The 13,941-nt window shown below is 53.1% G+C and overlaps 1 protein-coding gene across 1 annotated transcript in view; it reads left to right on the top strand.

The window, feature by feature from the left end:
- Nucleotides 1–214: 214 nt before the first annotated feature.
- GOLT1A (golgi transport 1A) overlaps nt 215–13,941 on the top strand; it is a 15,206-nt gene continuing 1,479 nt past the window's right edge. The window contains exons 1-3 of the mRNA XM_006107142.3: nt 215–239; nt 9,951–10,042; nt 11,168–11,346. Of these exons, the coding sequence (XP_006107204.1) occupies nt 215–239; nt 9,951–10,042; nt 11,168–11,346 (296 nt within the window). The remainder of the gene's footprint in view (nt 240–9,950; nt 10,043–11,167; nt 11,347–13,941) is intronic.

Here is a 13,941-nt window from a genome sequence, read left to right as displayed (position 1 = left end):
CAACAGCCATTTGTGTGTGTGTGTGTGTGTGTGTGTGTGTGTGTGAGTGTGAGTGTGTGTGAGTGTGGGTGTGTGTGGAGAGTTAATGATTTACCGGAGGCTCCTTTCACAACTTACCAAGGGTCAGCTTCCCTTGAGCATGTACAAGCTTGGATCTCGGTACTCCTCGCCCCGGCCAGCTTGAACCCAGGAGGCCCCCCAGGCAGCCTGCGGCATGATCTCCATCACCGAATGGCAGAGTGAGTGTGGGGGGCCCTGCTGTGGGGGGCTGGGCTGGAGCGGGGCGTTTAGGCGAGGTGGGGGCCGAGGTGCCCCTCCCAGCTGGGATCTCTTTGTGGGAAGTCTGTGAGGTGACCTCTGGAGCCAGCGGCCCGGAGCTGCTGTGTTGGCATCCTCCGCGCAGCAGGGCCATGGCCAGGTGTGGCTCCTCGGCTGCCAGGGGCTGAGGGGTGGCTCCAGGCCCCCAGGAAGTCAAAGGCTGGTGTTGGGGGAACTGGCAGGTTCACACCCCAGCTGGTGCCTTTCCACTCGGGGTTCTTAAACCTGGGGTGCTGCAAAGGTGGACCCAGGAGGCCGTTGCCCATTCAGACATCTTTCCCCCAAAACTTTCCTAGGGTCTCCTATGGCCCTGGGTCCCTTCCTACCAGAAAATAAACTCAACACCACTCCCCAAACCCCCATATCCTCACTCCCAAACCATCTCTCCCTCTCTTTGGAGTGAGCAGTGGAGTCGTCTGCAGGTCTGGGAGGCGTGGGAACTGGTTCCGTGAGTTTCATTTGGGGGAGTTACTTAAAGCCTCTGAGCCCCGGTGTCTCATCTGTGACCTGGAGGTGACACTCATTCATTCACTGGGCAGATGTGTTTCCTCTTGTGCCACGCACTGTGCTGGGCATAGAGTACACAACAGTCAGTGAGCATACTTATCCCCACTGACAGCCTAGAGTGGGGGAACAGGAGCTGCTGGAGGAGGCCAAGGTGGCGGCAGCAGCGACCTGGTGGGAAGGGACCAATGCTGAGTGAGTCTGTTTTGAGGAAACTGCTGAAAGGATTCGCTGATGGATTGGATGCGGAGTGTGAAACAAAAAAGTCAGGAATATTTTAACCTGAGCAACTAGAAGGTGTGAGTAGGGGAAGTGGGCATGTTGAGCAAATAGAAGGTGTGAGTAGGGGGAGCGGGCATGTTGAGCAACTAGAAGGTGTGAGTAGGGGGAGCGGGCATGTTGAGCAACTAGAAGGTGTGAGTAGGGGGAGCGGGCATGTTGAGCAACTAGAAGGTGTGAGTAGGGGGAGCGGGCATGTTGAGTTTGATGGGCTGGTATTAGGCATCCAGGTGAGATGTCAAGTGGGTAGCCAGGTATATGAGTCTGGGATGGACAGAGAGGGGAATTTTGGAGCTGCCCACATAGAGATGACATTTAAAGGCACAGGACTCCATGAGATCATCTGGGCAGTTTCCCAGCCTCCCCACCACTGACATTCGGGGGCAGGGTAAGTTGGTTGTGTTCTCTGCCCTGGGCATTGTAGGATTCTAGCAGCATCTCTGGCCTCTACACACTGGATGCCAGGATTACACTCACATTCCCAGTTGTGACCATCAAAACTGTCTCCAGTCCTGGCCAGATGGCTCCGGCGGCTGGACATAGTCCCGTCGCGGGTTCAGTTCCCAGTCAGGGCACATATCTAGGTTGCAGATTTGACTTCCGGTTGGGGCGTGTATGGAAGGCAACTGATCAATGTCTCTCTCTCTCTCTCTCTCTCTCTCTCTCTCTCTCAAATCAGTGGAAACATAGCCTCAGGTGTGGATTTAAAAAAAAAAAGTCTCCAGACATTCCCAATGTCCTCTGAGAAACAGAACCACCCCTCACAGTGGAGAACAACTGGTCTTCATATTTCTAAAACTATAGAGAGAAGAGGGCTGAGCCCAGTGGCAAGCCAACATTTTATTAGACAAAATGTGCTAAGTCTTATGAAGAATGTGCTGAATTTTATGAAAGAAAGCAATGAGGGAACCAGATTGAGGTCGGGAATGGAGAGCGGAGCAGGTCTCCCTGCGGAGCTGGCATTGGCGTTGAGACCTGAAGGATGAGTACCAGTGGGAGGAAACTGTGTGGTCGCAGGCCCGGCGGCAGGAGGCTCGTCCTGGGAACCAGGTGTGGTTGGAGTGTGGTGGGCAAGGGGGGCAGGGGCAGGAGATGAAGCTGGACCAGCAGTCCTGGGCCACTCTATGCAGGGCTGTGAGCCAAGGAAATGGGTGTTTCGTCTCAGCCCAGGGGGAAGCGGGGAATAGGATTGGATGGTATGTTCTCCAAGATCCCTGACCGCCGTGTGGAGGAGGGATATGAGGGAGGCAGGAGTGAAGCAGAGACTAGCGGGAGAATGTTGGTGGGTCCAGAACAGACATGAGGGTGGCTTGGAATTCGGTAGTAAGAGTGGAGAGAAACAGCCTGGCTGGTGTGGCTTGGTTGGTTGGGTGTCATTCTGTGTACCAAATGTCAGGTCACCAGTTCAATTCCCGGTCAGGGCACATGCCCGGGTTGCGGGCTCCATCCCCAGTAGGGGGTGTGCAGTAGGCAACCAATTGATGATGTTTCTCTATCATTAATGTTTCTCTCTCTATCCCTCTCCCTTCATTTCTCCTCCCACCCCCCCCCCCAATCAATAAAAACTTTAAAAAAGGGAGTAGTGACTGAGGGCGTAATGAGGAGACAGTGGTGGCTGCAAGCTGCCCATTGGGTGGTGGTGACATTTGTATTCATTTGAGGAAAACCAAGAGAGGTGCAAGTTTAAGGAAAGAAGATCAATAGCTCGGTTCGGACCTGTTGAGTCCAATAGGCCTTGAAGAGAGAGAACCACGCAGATTTGCTACATAGGCAGCTGAACATGAGTTTGGAAGCTCAAACTCATTATTTATTTATTTACTTGGGCTAAATAAATAATAATAAATGTAATATATATGAAAGGCCAATATCAACATTGTTAGCACACAAGTGATATTTACAGACATGGGAATATGTGAGAAAAGAGAATGAGACATGAACTTGAGCCAAAGCCCTGAGCCATTAGAATCCCAAGAGGAAGAGAGAGAAGTGGGAGGAGCTGGCCAAGGAGCCTGGGGAAGCGTGGTCAGACAGCGGGATGAAAACCAGCAGCAGGCTACCATGGGATCAGCAGAAAGGCCACTTCAAGAAGGGAGTAGCCAGCTGCTAAGGTGAGGACTGACCCCTGCCCGTTGGATTTGGGAACCTGGACATCACAGGTGGCCAAAGCAAGAACAGTTTCTCTGGAGGAGTCCTGCGGGGTGGGCGGGGGTGGAGGTGGGTGGACTGGGTTGACTCAAAGCACTTTTTCTGGAGCCAGATGCCAGGCTACTGGGATCAAACCCTGGTCTGCCAGCTGCTGGGCGCCCCTGGGCCAGTGACGTCATCTCTGAGTGTTTCCGTTCTGTGTGTGAAGTGTGGCTAACAGCGTCCCTACCTCAGAGGCAGCTATGAAAATTAGATGCGTTCACAAGACTTAAAGTGCTTGGACTGTGCCTGGCACCGTGCGCTGGTTACTGTTAGTGGTTGTTATTATTCATCACTATTGGTCACTTTGAACAATGAAGGAAGGCTCTTTCTCTCCCCATTTTCCCCTTCCTCTTCCTGAACAATTCAGTCCTAAAGCCGTTAGGTAGAAAGGGAGATGGTGCCCAGAGCAGGTGTCAGAACCCTCGCCAGGTGGAAGGAGGCTCACCTGAGGTTGGCCTGGTGCGAAGGCAGGGCACGGAGGGTATCCTGACAGCGTCCGGTAGGGAGTGGAGAGGAACTGAAGAGTGGAGGAACCTGGCAGACACCACCTTAATCAAGAGAAATATCATCTGACCTGGCCAGTGTGGCTCCGTTGGGCGAGCATCATCCTAGGCACCAAAAGGTTGCCGGTTCGATTCCCGCGGTCAGGGCACATGCCCAGGTTGTTACGTACAGGAGGCAATGGATCAGTGTTGTTTCCTCACATTGATGTTTCGCTCTCTCCCTTCCTCTCTCTCCAAAAAATCAATAAAAACATGTTAAAAAAAAAAAAAAGAAACATCATCAGTAATAGGCCACATTGAGAAGAACACAGCATCCCATCTTGTTGATATTTCTGTAGAACCAATACCAGATAACTGACCCAAATCTTCAAAAGTGTCAATGTCATGTCAAGGGAAGACTGAGGTCCTATTCCAGACATGACAGACATAAAACCAAATGCCACACGTGGCTCCGAACTGGATCCTTTAGTTAAAAATGCTAACAACTGATGAAAGGTAAATGTGGTCTAACTTTAGGGGGTAGCAATGTGTCCGTGTTAATGCCTTGGCTCTGACGGTTGTATCCTGGTACAGGAAAACCACACGGAAGTCTCCAGGGGTGATGAGAGAGCCCGTGGCAGCTACTCTCAGATGATTCAGGGGGGAAATGTTGTTGTATTGTACTTGCAACTTTTCAGTACCTTTGTGAATGTCGAGAGAGAGAGAGAGAGAGAGAGAGAGAGAGAAGTGAGAAATGAATGGTGTTCCCTGTCTCCCAGCCCAGTCTTGGGCCAGAAGGACCTTCCACCTGCTTCAGGAGACACTACTTCCCTTCCGGGAGCAACAAGGACCTTGCCCTGGGCGTCAGTGAGTGCGAGCTACCGGGTGGGGGTGGGGCCAGCCCAGCTCATCTGCAACCTTGCATGCCGTGGGCTCCTCTTGGCAGCCGCTCTGGAGCTGCAGGTTGGGGTGGTTGCTGAAGAGGGCAGCCATGCCCTAGCTGATTTAGCTCAGTGGCTAGAGCATCAGCCCGTGGACCAAGGGGTCCTGGGTGCGATTCCAGTCAAGGGCATGTACTTCAGTTGCAGGCTCGATCTCCAACCCTGGTCGGGAGTGTGTGGGAGGCAACCAATTGATGTGTCTCTCTCACATCGATGTTTTTCTCTCTCTGTCTCTCTCCCTCCCTTCCACTCTCTCCAAAAATCAATGGAAAAATATTTGCAGGTGAGGATTAAGGCAGGCATCAGCCTGCCACGACAGGGACACCTGAAGCTGGCCTATCTCTGGGGGCTGGGTGGTCCCTGCTTCTCATTAGGACTCAGTGGTTCTCAACCTTCCTGATGCCGCGACCCTTTAAAACAGTTCCTCATGTTGTGGTGACCCCCAACCATAACATTATTTTCGTTGCTACTTCATAACTGTAATTTTGCTACTGTTATGAATCGTAATGTAAATATCTGATATGCAGGATGTAGTTTCATTGTTCGCGACCCACGGGTTGAGAACCGCTGCTAGGTGATGCAATGGAGAGCCAGGCCTCCCTGAAGTTACGGGAGCCTCCCCTGGTCCTTTCCTCCAGCAGGGGGCGCGCTGCCCCTCTGTCTGGATCCCGTAGGGCTGCGGACACTTCTGTCACTTCTGGTGACATGCCCCCCACAGCCCCGCCCTCGGCCATGATCATGTCCCAGGAACTTCAGGAGCGACCCCAGATGGTAACTGAACTGAAATTGCTAAGCGACTGCAGGAGAGACGGAGGGAGGTCTGAGGCCTGAGTGAGAGAACAGCTTCCGACCCTTTTCCGTGAGGTTTGTGTCCGCGGTGCAGTGTCCCCCTGAACACTGGGGGCACCACGCGGCCCGTGAGGAAGGCTGCCCGCGGCAGGAGCTGTGGAGTGGCACCGGTCCTTCAGGAATCGCGGGGGACAAGTTAGGAAAGCAATCACTGTGTAAACCAGCACATCGCTGTAGGGGAAGAAAGTATAATGTGGGAGAAAAGGCAGGGTGTGAATCTGAGAAACTTGGGCGGTTTCCACGAAATGAATAAGAGGCTGTTCTTACGTGTTTACAGGATGAACACATGGATGTTTTAACAAAACAAAAGGAAAACCTAGTAAAATATTCACATTGTGTTTCCACACCAAATACATCCCCCCGGGGGATATAGAAGCGAAGGATGGTTGTCAGCGCCGGAACCAATGGCATATTTTTGTGGCAGGTGTAAGCTGAGACCAGATGTTTTTATAACCGGCATGAAAACATAAATGCCTTGGCTGTTTGGATGAAAGAATAGGGCTGTGGTCTTCCTACGTAAAATCATCCTAGCAAAGAGGAGGCCCTTCTAGCCCCTCTCGAGGACAGAGACATCACACACAGGGAAGGACAGAACACAGCCTTCGCCATGGCCCACGGAGGCTGCACTGCCCGGTGTCCCGGGCCCTCAGAGATGGGATTCAGACAGGCATTGCTGAGAGGGGGGCGTAGGAAACAAGCCCAGATAGACCCGGGGGCTGGTCAGAAGCAGGCGGACTCGGCCCTCAGTCCGGCTGGATTCCGGGCAGGCGGACATTCTGCTGACAGATCCGGTGGTGGCGCTGGGTCCTAACAGAATCCGGCTCTGCTGAAAGGGAGACCAGCAAGACTGGCACTTCTCTGGATGATAAATCGAGGGCGGTTTATCATTTGAACGATAAATCTCATCTCAATCTTTGAAAAAAGATCTTTTGAAGGAGCCCTTTGGAACTGGTCCTAACCCTCTGAGGTCTGTCTGGTTGAGGGTTTGGTTCCAAACCTTTGCAATAAAGCAAGTCGTAACCTTTGTGCTGGTGGAGGGTCTTGCCTTCAATTTAAAAAAAAAAAATCTATAAAGCACAATAAAATGAGGGATGCCTGTACACTGAAAACTACAAATCGTTGCTGAAAATGTTGTAAAAGACACAAATAAATAGAAAGACATCCTGTGTTCATGGATTGGAAGATTTAATGTTGTTAAGATGTCAGTACTGCACAAAGCAATCTACAAATTCAATGCCATCTCTATCAAAATCCCAATGGTGTTTTTTGCAGAAATAGAAAAATCAATGTTAAAATTCATTTGGAATCTCAAGGGTTAGCGAATAGCCAAATTAATCTTGAAAAGGAAGAACAAAGTTGGAGGTTTCACACTTACTCATTTCAAAACTTATTACAGCCCTGACCAGTGTGCTCAGTGGTTAGAGAGTCGGCCCGTGCACCGAAGGGTCTCGGGTTTGACTCCCAGTCCAGGGCATGTACCTGGGTTGCAGGTTTGATTCCCAGCCCCGGTCAGAGCGTGTGTGGGAATCTCTCTCACTCGATGTTTCTCTCTCTCTCTCCCTCCCTTCTACTCTCTCTTAAAAACACACACACACAATGAAAAAAAAATATCCTTGGGTGAGGATTAACAACAACAACAACAAAAATCTTATTACAAAGCTCCAATAACCAAAACAGTGGCATAAAGACAGACAGACAGACAGACAGACCAATGAATATCATAGGAAGCCCAGAAATAAACCCCGGCATAAAGCACCAAATGAACTTCAACAAGGGCGTCAAGGCCATTCTGTGGGAAAAGGCTGTCTTTTCAACAAATGATGTCAGGAAAACTGAATACCCACAGGCAAAAGAGTAGTTCATTTTAGCTCAAAGTGAGAGCTAAAACTATAAAACTCTTAGAAGAAAACATAGGAGAAAAGCTTCATGACACTGGATTTGACGATTTCTGGGATATGATACAAACATAAGCAACTAAAGAAAAATGATATAAATTGAACTGCATCAAAATTAAGAACCTCTGGGCATCAAAGAAAACAATCAGCAGAGTAAAAAAGACAATCTATGAAGTGGGATAAAATATTTGCAAAGTATATATCCGATAGGGGGTTCTATCCAGAATATATAAAGAACTCCTACAACTCAACAACAACAACCTGGTTTTTAAATGGCAAAGGACTTAAGTAGACACTTCTACAAAGAAGATATACACATGACCAGCAAGCACGTGAAAAGATGCTCACCATCACCAACCATAGGGAGAGGCAAGTCACAGCCACCGTGGTACCGTCTCACACCCACTAAGATGTATGTTGTCAAAAACAAAACAGCCCCGGCCAGGTGCTCCGTTGGTTGGAGCGTCGTTCTGTAGACCAGAAAGGTTGCGGGTTCGATCCCCTGTCGGGGCACGTGAGGGAGGCAGGCGATCGGTGTTTCTATCTCACATTGATGTTTCTTCCTCTCTCCCTTCCCCTCTCTAAAATCAATAAACATATCCTCGGGTGAGGATTTTAAAAATAATAATAAATAATAAAAGATTTAAAAAAACAAAAATGACAAGTGTTGGTGAGGATGGGAAGACATGAAGCCTTTGTGCCCTGCTGGTGGGAATGTAAGATGGAGCGCCTGCTATGAAACGCGGTATGGTGGTTCCTCAAAAAATTAAAAATAGAACTACCACTTGCTCCTCAATCCCACCGGTGGGTACATATCCAAAGTATTGACAGCAGAGTCTCGAAGAGATATTTTCTCCCCCGTGTTCAGAGACGCTTATTCACAACAGCGAGACGGTAGAAGCACCCACGTGTCCATCCGCAGATGAGTAGACAAACAAAATGTAGTATGTGCATCCAGTGGAATATTCCTTCAAAGGTAAGGAAATTCTGACTGACACACGCTACAGCACGGATGACCCTTGAGGACATCGTGTTACGGGAGATAAGCCGGTCACAAAATGGCAAATGCTGTGTGATCCCACTTCTCTGAGATCCCCAGAGCAGAGACAGAAAGTAGCGTGGCCGGTCCAGCGGCCGTGGGTGGAGGAATGAGCAGTTAGTGTTCGATGGGTACAGAGTTCCAGTTTTGTCAGATGAGTTTGGGAGATGGATGGGGCGATGGTAACACAACAATGCGAATGTACGGAATACCACTGAGCCGGACACTTACGAATTGTCAAGATGGTACATGTTATGTGTATTCTATCACGACTTAAAGTAAAATTCCAAGTTAGTTCAATTTAAAAATGAAACAATACAGCCCTGGCCAGTTTTGCCCAGTGGATAGAGCGTCGGCCTGCAGACCGAGGGGTCCCGGGTTCGATTTCGGTCAAGGGCACATGCCTGGGTCGCAGGCTCAACCCCCACTCGGGAGCATTCAGGAGGCGGCCGATCCATGATTCTCTCTCATCAATGATGTTTCTATCTCTCTCCCTCCCTCTCCCTTCCTCTCTGAAATCAATAAAAGTATCTTAAAAATGAAGCGAGACAATGAATTATCATTTGCTGACTCTCAGAATGGCAATGATAAGTAAAATGAACAATTCTGTGTTACGCGTAGGGTTTAAGAAAAAAAGGAACTTCATATCCGGTTTTGTTACAACTCTTCCTGAGGGGAGCGATCTGAAATGTGTATCAAAGTGTCCAAAATGCAGCCCTTGGCCCAACAAGGGCCTTAAGGTCCTGCACTTGGGTGCTGTCCGCGCTGGCTCTGAGCAAACTCCTGCAGCTGCAAAGAGCGACGCCCCGAGATGCACTGCCACCAGGGGGGCGCTGCCACGTGGGCCCAGCCTTGGGCAGAACTGCAGGCCACTGTGGCTGCAACCAGAGGCTCAGGGACAGTGGTGGGGCCCAGAGGGAGCCTCTGCAGGAGGGAGGGAGGAAAGGGAGCGGGTGCCGGCTGGGGTGTGGACTCCAGGAGGACAGATGAGCACACTACCGATCGATGACTTCGGTTTTTCCAAACCAGGGTGACAGGTGTTCACCGGGAAGGCGGAGCAGGGGCAGTTAGGGGAGGAACGAGACAGGAGGGCCAACCTCTTGAGAAACAGGCAGGACAGCTGGTGGTTTCCGGGCCCTTTGGGGCTGGTGGCCATGAGCTGCCAGTGGTCCCTTGGCTGAGTGTGGCGTGGGCATCGGCAGCTCCCATCCGCACGTGGGGGAGCTGCAGCCACGCAGAGGGCTGTTTTGAGGGCAGAATGCCGGGAAGCGCAGGACTGCACGGCCGTTTCCAGGAGCTCAATGTACTTCTGTGCTCATTCTTCCTTTCCCATCCATCCCATCATTCCCCCGAGCACAGAGCTCCCCCGAGGGCACCTGTCCAGGGGTCACCGGGAAATCCCAGGCCCCGCCTCTCCCCAGAGCCCCTCCCACCACGGCCTCCTTGCCTGTTGCAGAGATTGGCGTGGGCATCACCGGCTTTGGAGCCTTCTTCATCCTCCTCGGAGTGCTCCTGTACTTTGATTCCGTGCTCCTGGCCTTCGGAAACGTGAGTGCCCCTGCCCTGCGGACCCTCCCAACCTCCCTGAGGTCTCTACTGCTGGGGTCAGCCCTAAGTTCCTTCCCGTGCGGCCGTCCAGGGTCAGGTGCCAGCAGCCTGTGCCAGCAGGGTGGCTGGGGATGGACAGCAGGCCCTGCTGGGCAGAGAATCTGAGGACCTGGATTCTCACGCCAGCTCTGGGTGAGGCCGGGAGGGGTGAGACACTGTCCCTCCACTGGACTCCCACCAGCTAGGGGCGGGGGTGTCCCACGAACACACACGACTGGGGACAGAGGCAGAGGTGTAGCAAAGTCACCATGAGACAAACACATTCCATCTGGGGGGGGGGGGGAGGAGGGGAAGGAGCGTACCCAGCTGGGGAGGATGAGAAGGGGTTTGGGAAGGAAAGTGTGTGGGGTTGGTGAAAGTGCTCTCAGGTGGACGGAACATGCTGGAAGGAATTGGACAGGAGCCTGGGCACTCTTCGGGGATCATTAGGAGCCACACTGAAGGCGGTGGCAGGGCCAGATGCCGGAGGGACCGGAGTGTCATCCCACGGGCAGCGGAGCCCTGCCGGTCCCTCGCGGCTTTGGGTACGGCCGCCTAACCTATGCGGGCCTGGTGTTCCCCTTCCGACCGGGGAGAGAATCTCACTGTCTATCCCAGCTTCCCTGGGAGGCGGGATGAGAAATGCAGTAGATACGAAGCACTGGTTGGGACCCAAGAAAGTGGTTGAATTGGGTGAGAAATTAGAGAACAGCCCAACTTCCCCTTGTGCAGCCCCTGCCTCTGGTCACTTTGGTTTCCAAACAGCTCAGATTCCTCAAGGCTCCGTAATTTTGCTACAAGGCTGGGTCACCCTCTCTGAAACCGACCCTCCTGCCCCATGCGTGATGGCGGCTCCAGGCCTGACCGCTGGCCCCCAGAGAGTGGGGGAGGCTGGCCCCTGGCTCTGAGGGGGAGGCTGACCCCTGGCTCTGAGGGGGGAGGCTGGCCCTTAGCTCCAAGGGGGGAGGCTGACCCCTGGCTCTGAGGGGGGAGGCTGGCCCCTGGCTCTGAGGGGGGGAGGCTGGCCCTTAGCTCCAGAGGGGGCGGGGGCTGCTTGAACTCACGCTCCTCTTCCTCCCCCGCCAGCTGCTGTTCCTGACCGGCCTGACCCTCATCATCGGCCTGAGGAAGACGTTCTCCTTCTTCTTCCAGAGGCACAAGTTCAAGGGGACCAGCTTCTTCCTGGGGGGTGTGGTCGTTGTGCTCCTGCGCTGGCCCCTCCTGGGCATGTTTCTAGAAACGTACGGATTCTTTAGCCTCTTCCGGTGAGTGCAGATCCCTTTCCCCGGATGGGCCCCCGGGCCTCTGAGTGGCTGAGAGCAGCTCACCAGGTGTGGGTGGCGCGGCCAGCGGGTGTGCAGAAGCTGGACCTGCCCTGCAAGAGATGGGAGCCATGGAAGGATTGGAAACGGGGAGGAGGCCCTGGCCAGTTTGGCTCAGTGGATAGAGCCTCAGCCTGCGGACTGAAGGGTCCCGGGTTCGATTCCAGTCAAGGGCACATGCTGGGGCTGCAGGCTTGATCCCCAGTAGGGGGCGTGCAGGAGGCAGCCAATCAATGATTCTCTCTCATCATTGATGTTTCCATCTCTCTCTCCCTTCCTCTCTGAAATCAATAAAAATATATATTTTAAAAAATATATATATTTTATTGATTTTTTACATAGAGGAAGGGAGAAGGAGAGGGATAGAGAGTTAGAAACATCGATGAGAGAGAAACATCGATTCAGCTGCCTCTTGCACACTCCCCACTGGGGATGTGCCCGCAATCAAGGTACATGCCCTTGACCGGAATCAAACCCGGGACCCTTTCAGTCCGCAGGCCGATGCTCTATCCACTGAGCCAAACCGGTCAGGGCAAGAAAAATATATTTTAAAAAATAAAAATAAAAATGGGAGGGGCATGGGACAGACACTTGGAAAGGCCCCTCCAACAGTAGGTTGAAGGATACACTGAAGTGACCGGCACACACTGAGCACCTGCTGTGGGCCCAGCACTGGGCCTGCCACCAGGGAGGACACGCGGGGCTCTCTCGAGTTGAATGACCGCGGGGGGAGGAAGGGCAGTGAGCTGACGTTTGCTAGGCCCCAGACATGCGCCATCATAACCTCACTTTGTCACCTCCACCGCCCGTCCTGGGCTGTTCCCTGCAGATGAGGGAGCTGGCACTCAGAGAGGCTGCCCCTGCCCGGGCCGCACAGGGAGTGTGCAGAGGATCTGACCTTGCCCCACCCCCCACCCCTACCACGTCCCTGGCCCCTGGCTCCACACCCCTCGGCCTGTCGGTGCCAGCTGGGCCTGGTGAAGGGCTGGGTGGGACTCAGTGGAGATGGGTAGCCATTGTCAGGGCCAGAGTGTGTCCCACCGGAAGCAGGACCTGGGACAGGCCTTGAGGGATGGGCAGGGGCTGAGAGAAGACTAGAGGGCACCCGGCAGGGAGGAAAGGGTCCTGGGGAAGGTGGGCTGGCAGGACAGACACCCCGTGTCCCTGTGACGCTGTGGAGAGAGCAGGGGTGGGATGGAAGAATCATGGTCCATGGAATCATGGGAAGGGGCTGGGGTCAGGAGCCCCAGCATTCCCACAGGAACCCTCATTTGCTCAGAGGCCTTGAAAGCACCCTGATCAGCCTGGATGCCCCGACCTCACAAAGGTCATGTAGCATGGCCTCGAGAAATAAATTTTCTCCCATATATTCTGCCATCCATGTAGCTGATGTTCAGTCATTTGCTCAGAGTCAAATATATAAGAGGCACCTGCTCTGTGCCCCGTGTGTGGCCAGGTCTGGGGACACGTGTTAGACAGGGAGGCGCCTCCATAGGGAAGACAAATGCATCCTGACAACCGGCATTCAGACCGCTTACCGAGAGCTGGGGACTGTGCGCAGGGCCACTGCAGACTCAGCCGTTCAAACCCAAAGTCACCTGGACAAAGGCACCTCCCAGCATCGTTGCGGGGGACTTGGAGCGGTGAGAGACCTCGGGGGCCGGGGGCCGCAGGCCGCAGGAATTTCCGCCCAAGAAAAGGAAAAATTCAGGCAGAATTCAAATGTCTGATCGCGTGCCCTCCCCGCTCCACACAGGGCTCCCTTCCCACGGCAGCCTCGGGGCCTCCAAGCCCCCTGTGTCCCCAGCCAGGACCCGTAGGGTGAGAGTGGGAGGAGGCTGAGGCGGGAGGGAGAGCAGACACGGCACAGCCCCCACCACCGGCCCTGCCTGGAGCCCAGGGGACCTGCAGCAGGTGGTGACACCCAGTCTGGGGAGAGGACAGTGACAATAATACAAACAAACTTTTCCTGAGCATGTCTTCATGTAAGGCCCTAGGACATAGGTACTATTATCAACCCTGTTTTACAGCTGGAAACAGACCCAGAGAAAGTGAGGAATCTGCCCTGAGCTCACACAGTGCTAGCGAGTGGCAGAGCCAAGATCGGCTCCCAAGGAATCTGACTCCAGGGACTTCATTCTTTTTTTTTATTTTTAATATATTTTTATTGATTTCAGAGAGGAAGGGAGAAGGAGCGAGAGATAGAAACATCCACAATGAGACAGAATCATTGATTGGCTGCCTCCTGCATATCCCACACTGGGATTAAGCCCCCAACCCAGGCATGTGCCCTGACTGGGAATCAAACCATGACCTCCTGGTTCATAGGTCAACGCTCAACCACTGAGCCACGCCGGCTGTGCTGGGACTTCATTCTTAACTATTCCACTTGGTTACCTCTAAAACACTGCAGGGAGTGGGGGGGTAGAGGCAGCAGGGGGTGGGGGGGACCAAGCCTGCCCCCAGTGCTTGGGGCCCACTCTCTTGGGAGCCAAAGTTGGAGCCTGTCTGTGGACCTCAGTCTTGCTACCCTCTACC

Source organism: Myotis lucifugus, unplaced genomic scaffold, assembly GCF_000147115.1.
Source record: "Myotis lucifugus unplaced genomic scaffold, Myoluc2.0 scaffold_1034, whole genome shotgun sequence".
Lineage (NCBI taxonomy): Eukaryota > Metazoa > Chordata > Mammalia > Chiroptera > Vespertilionidae > Myotis > Myotis lucifugus.
The sequence above is the reverse complement of the archived record's forward strand: the minus strand, read 5'-3'. Positions and strand labels throughout refer to the sequence as shown.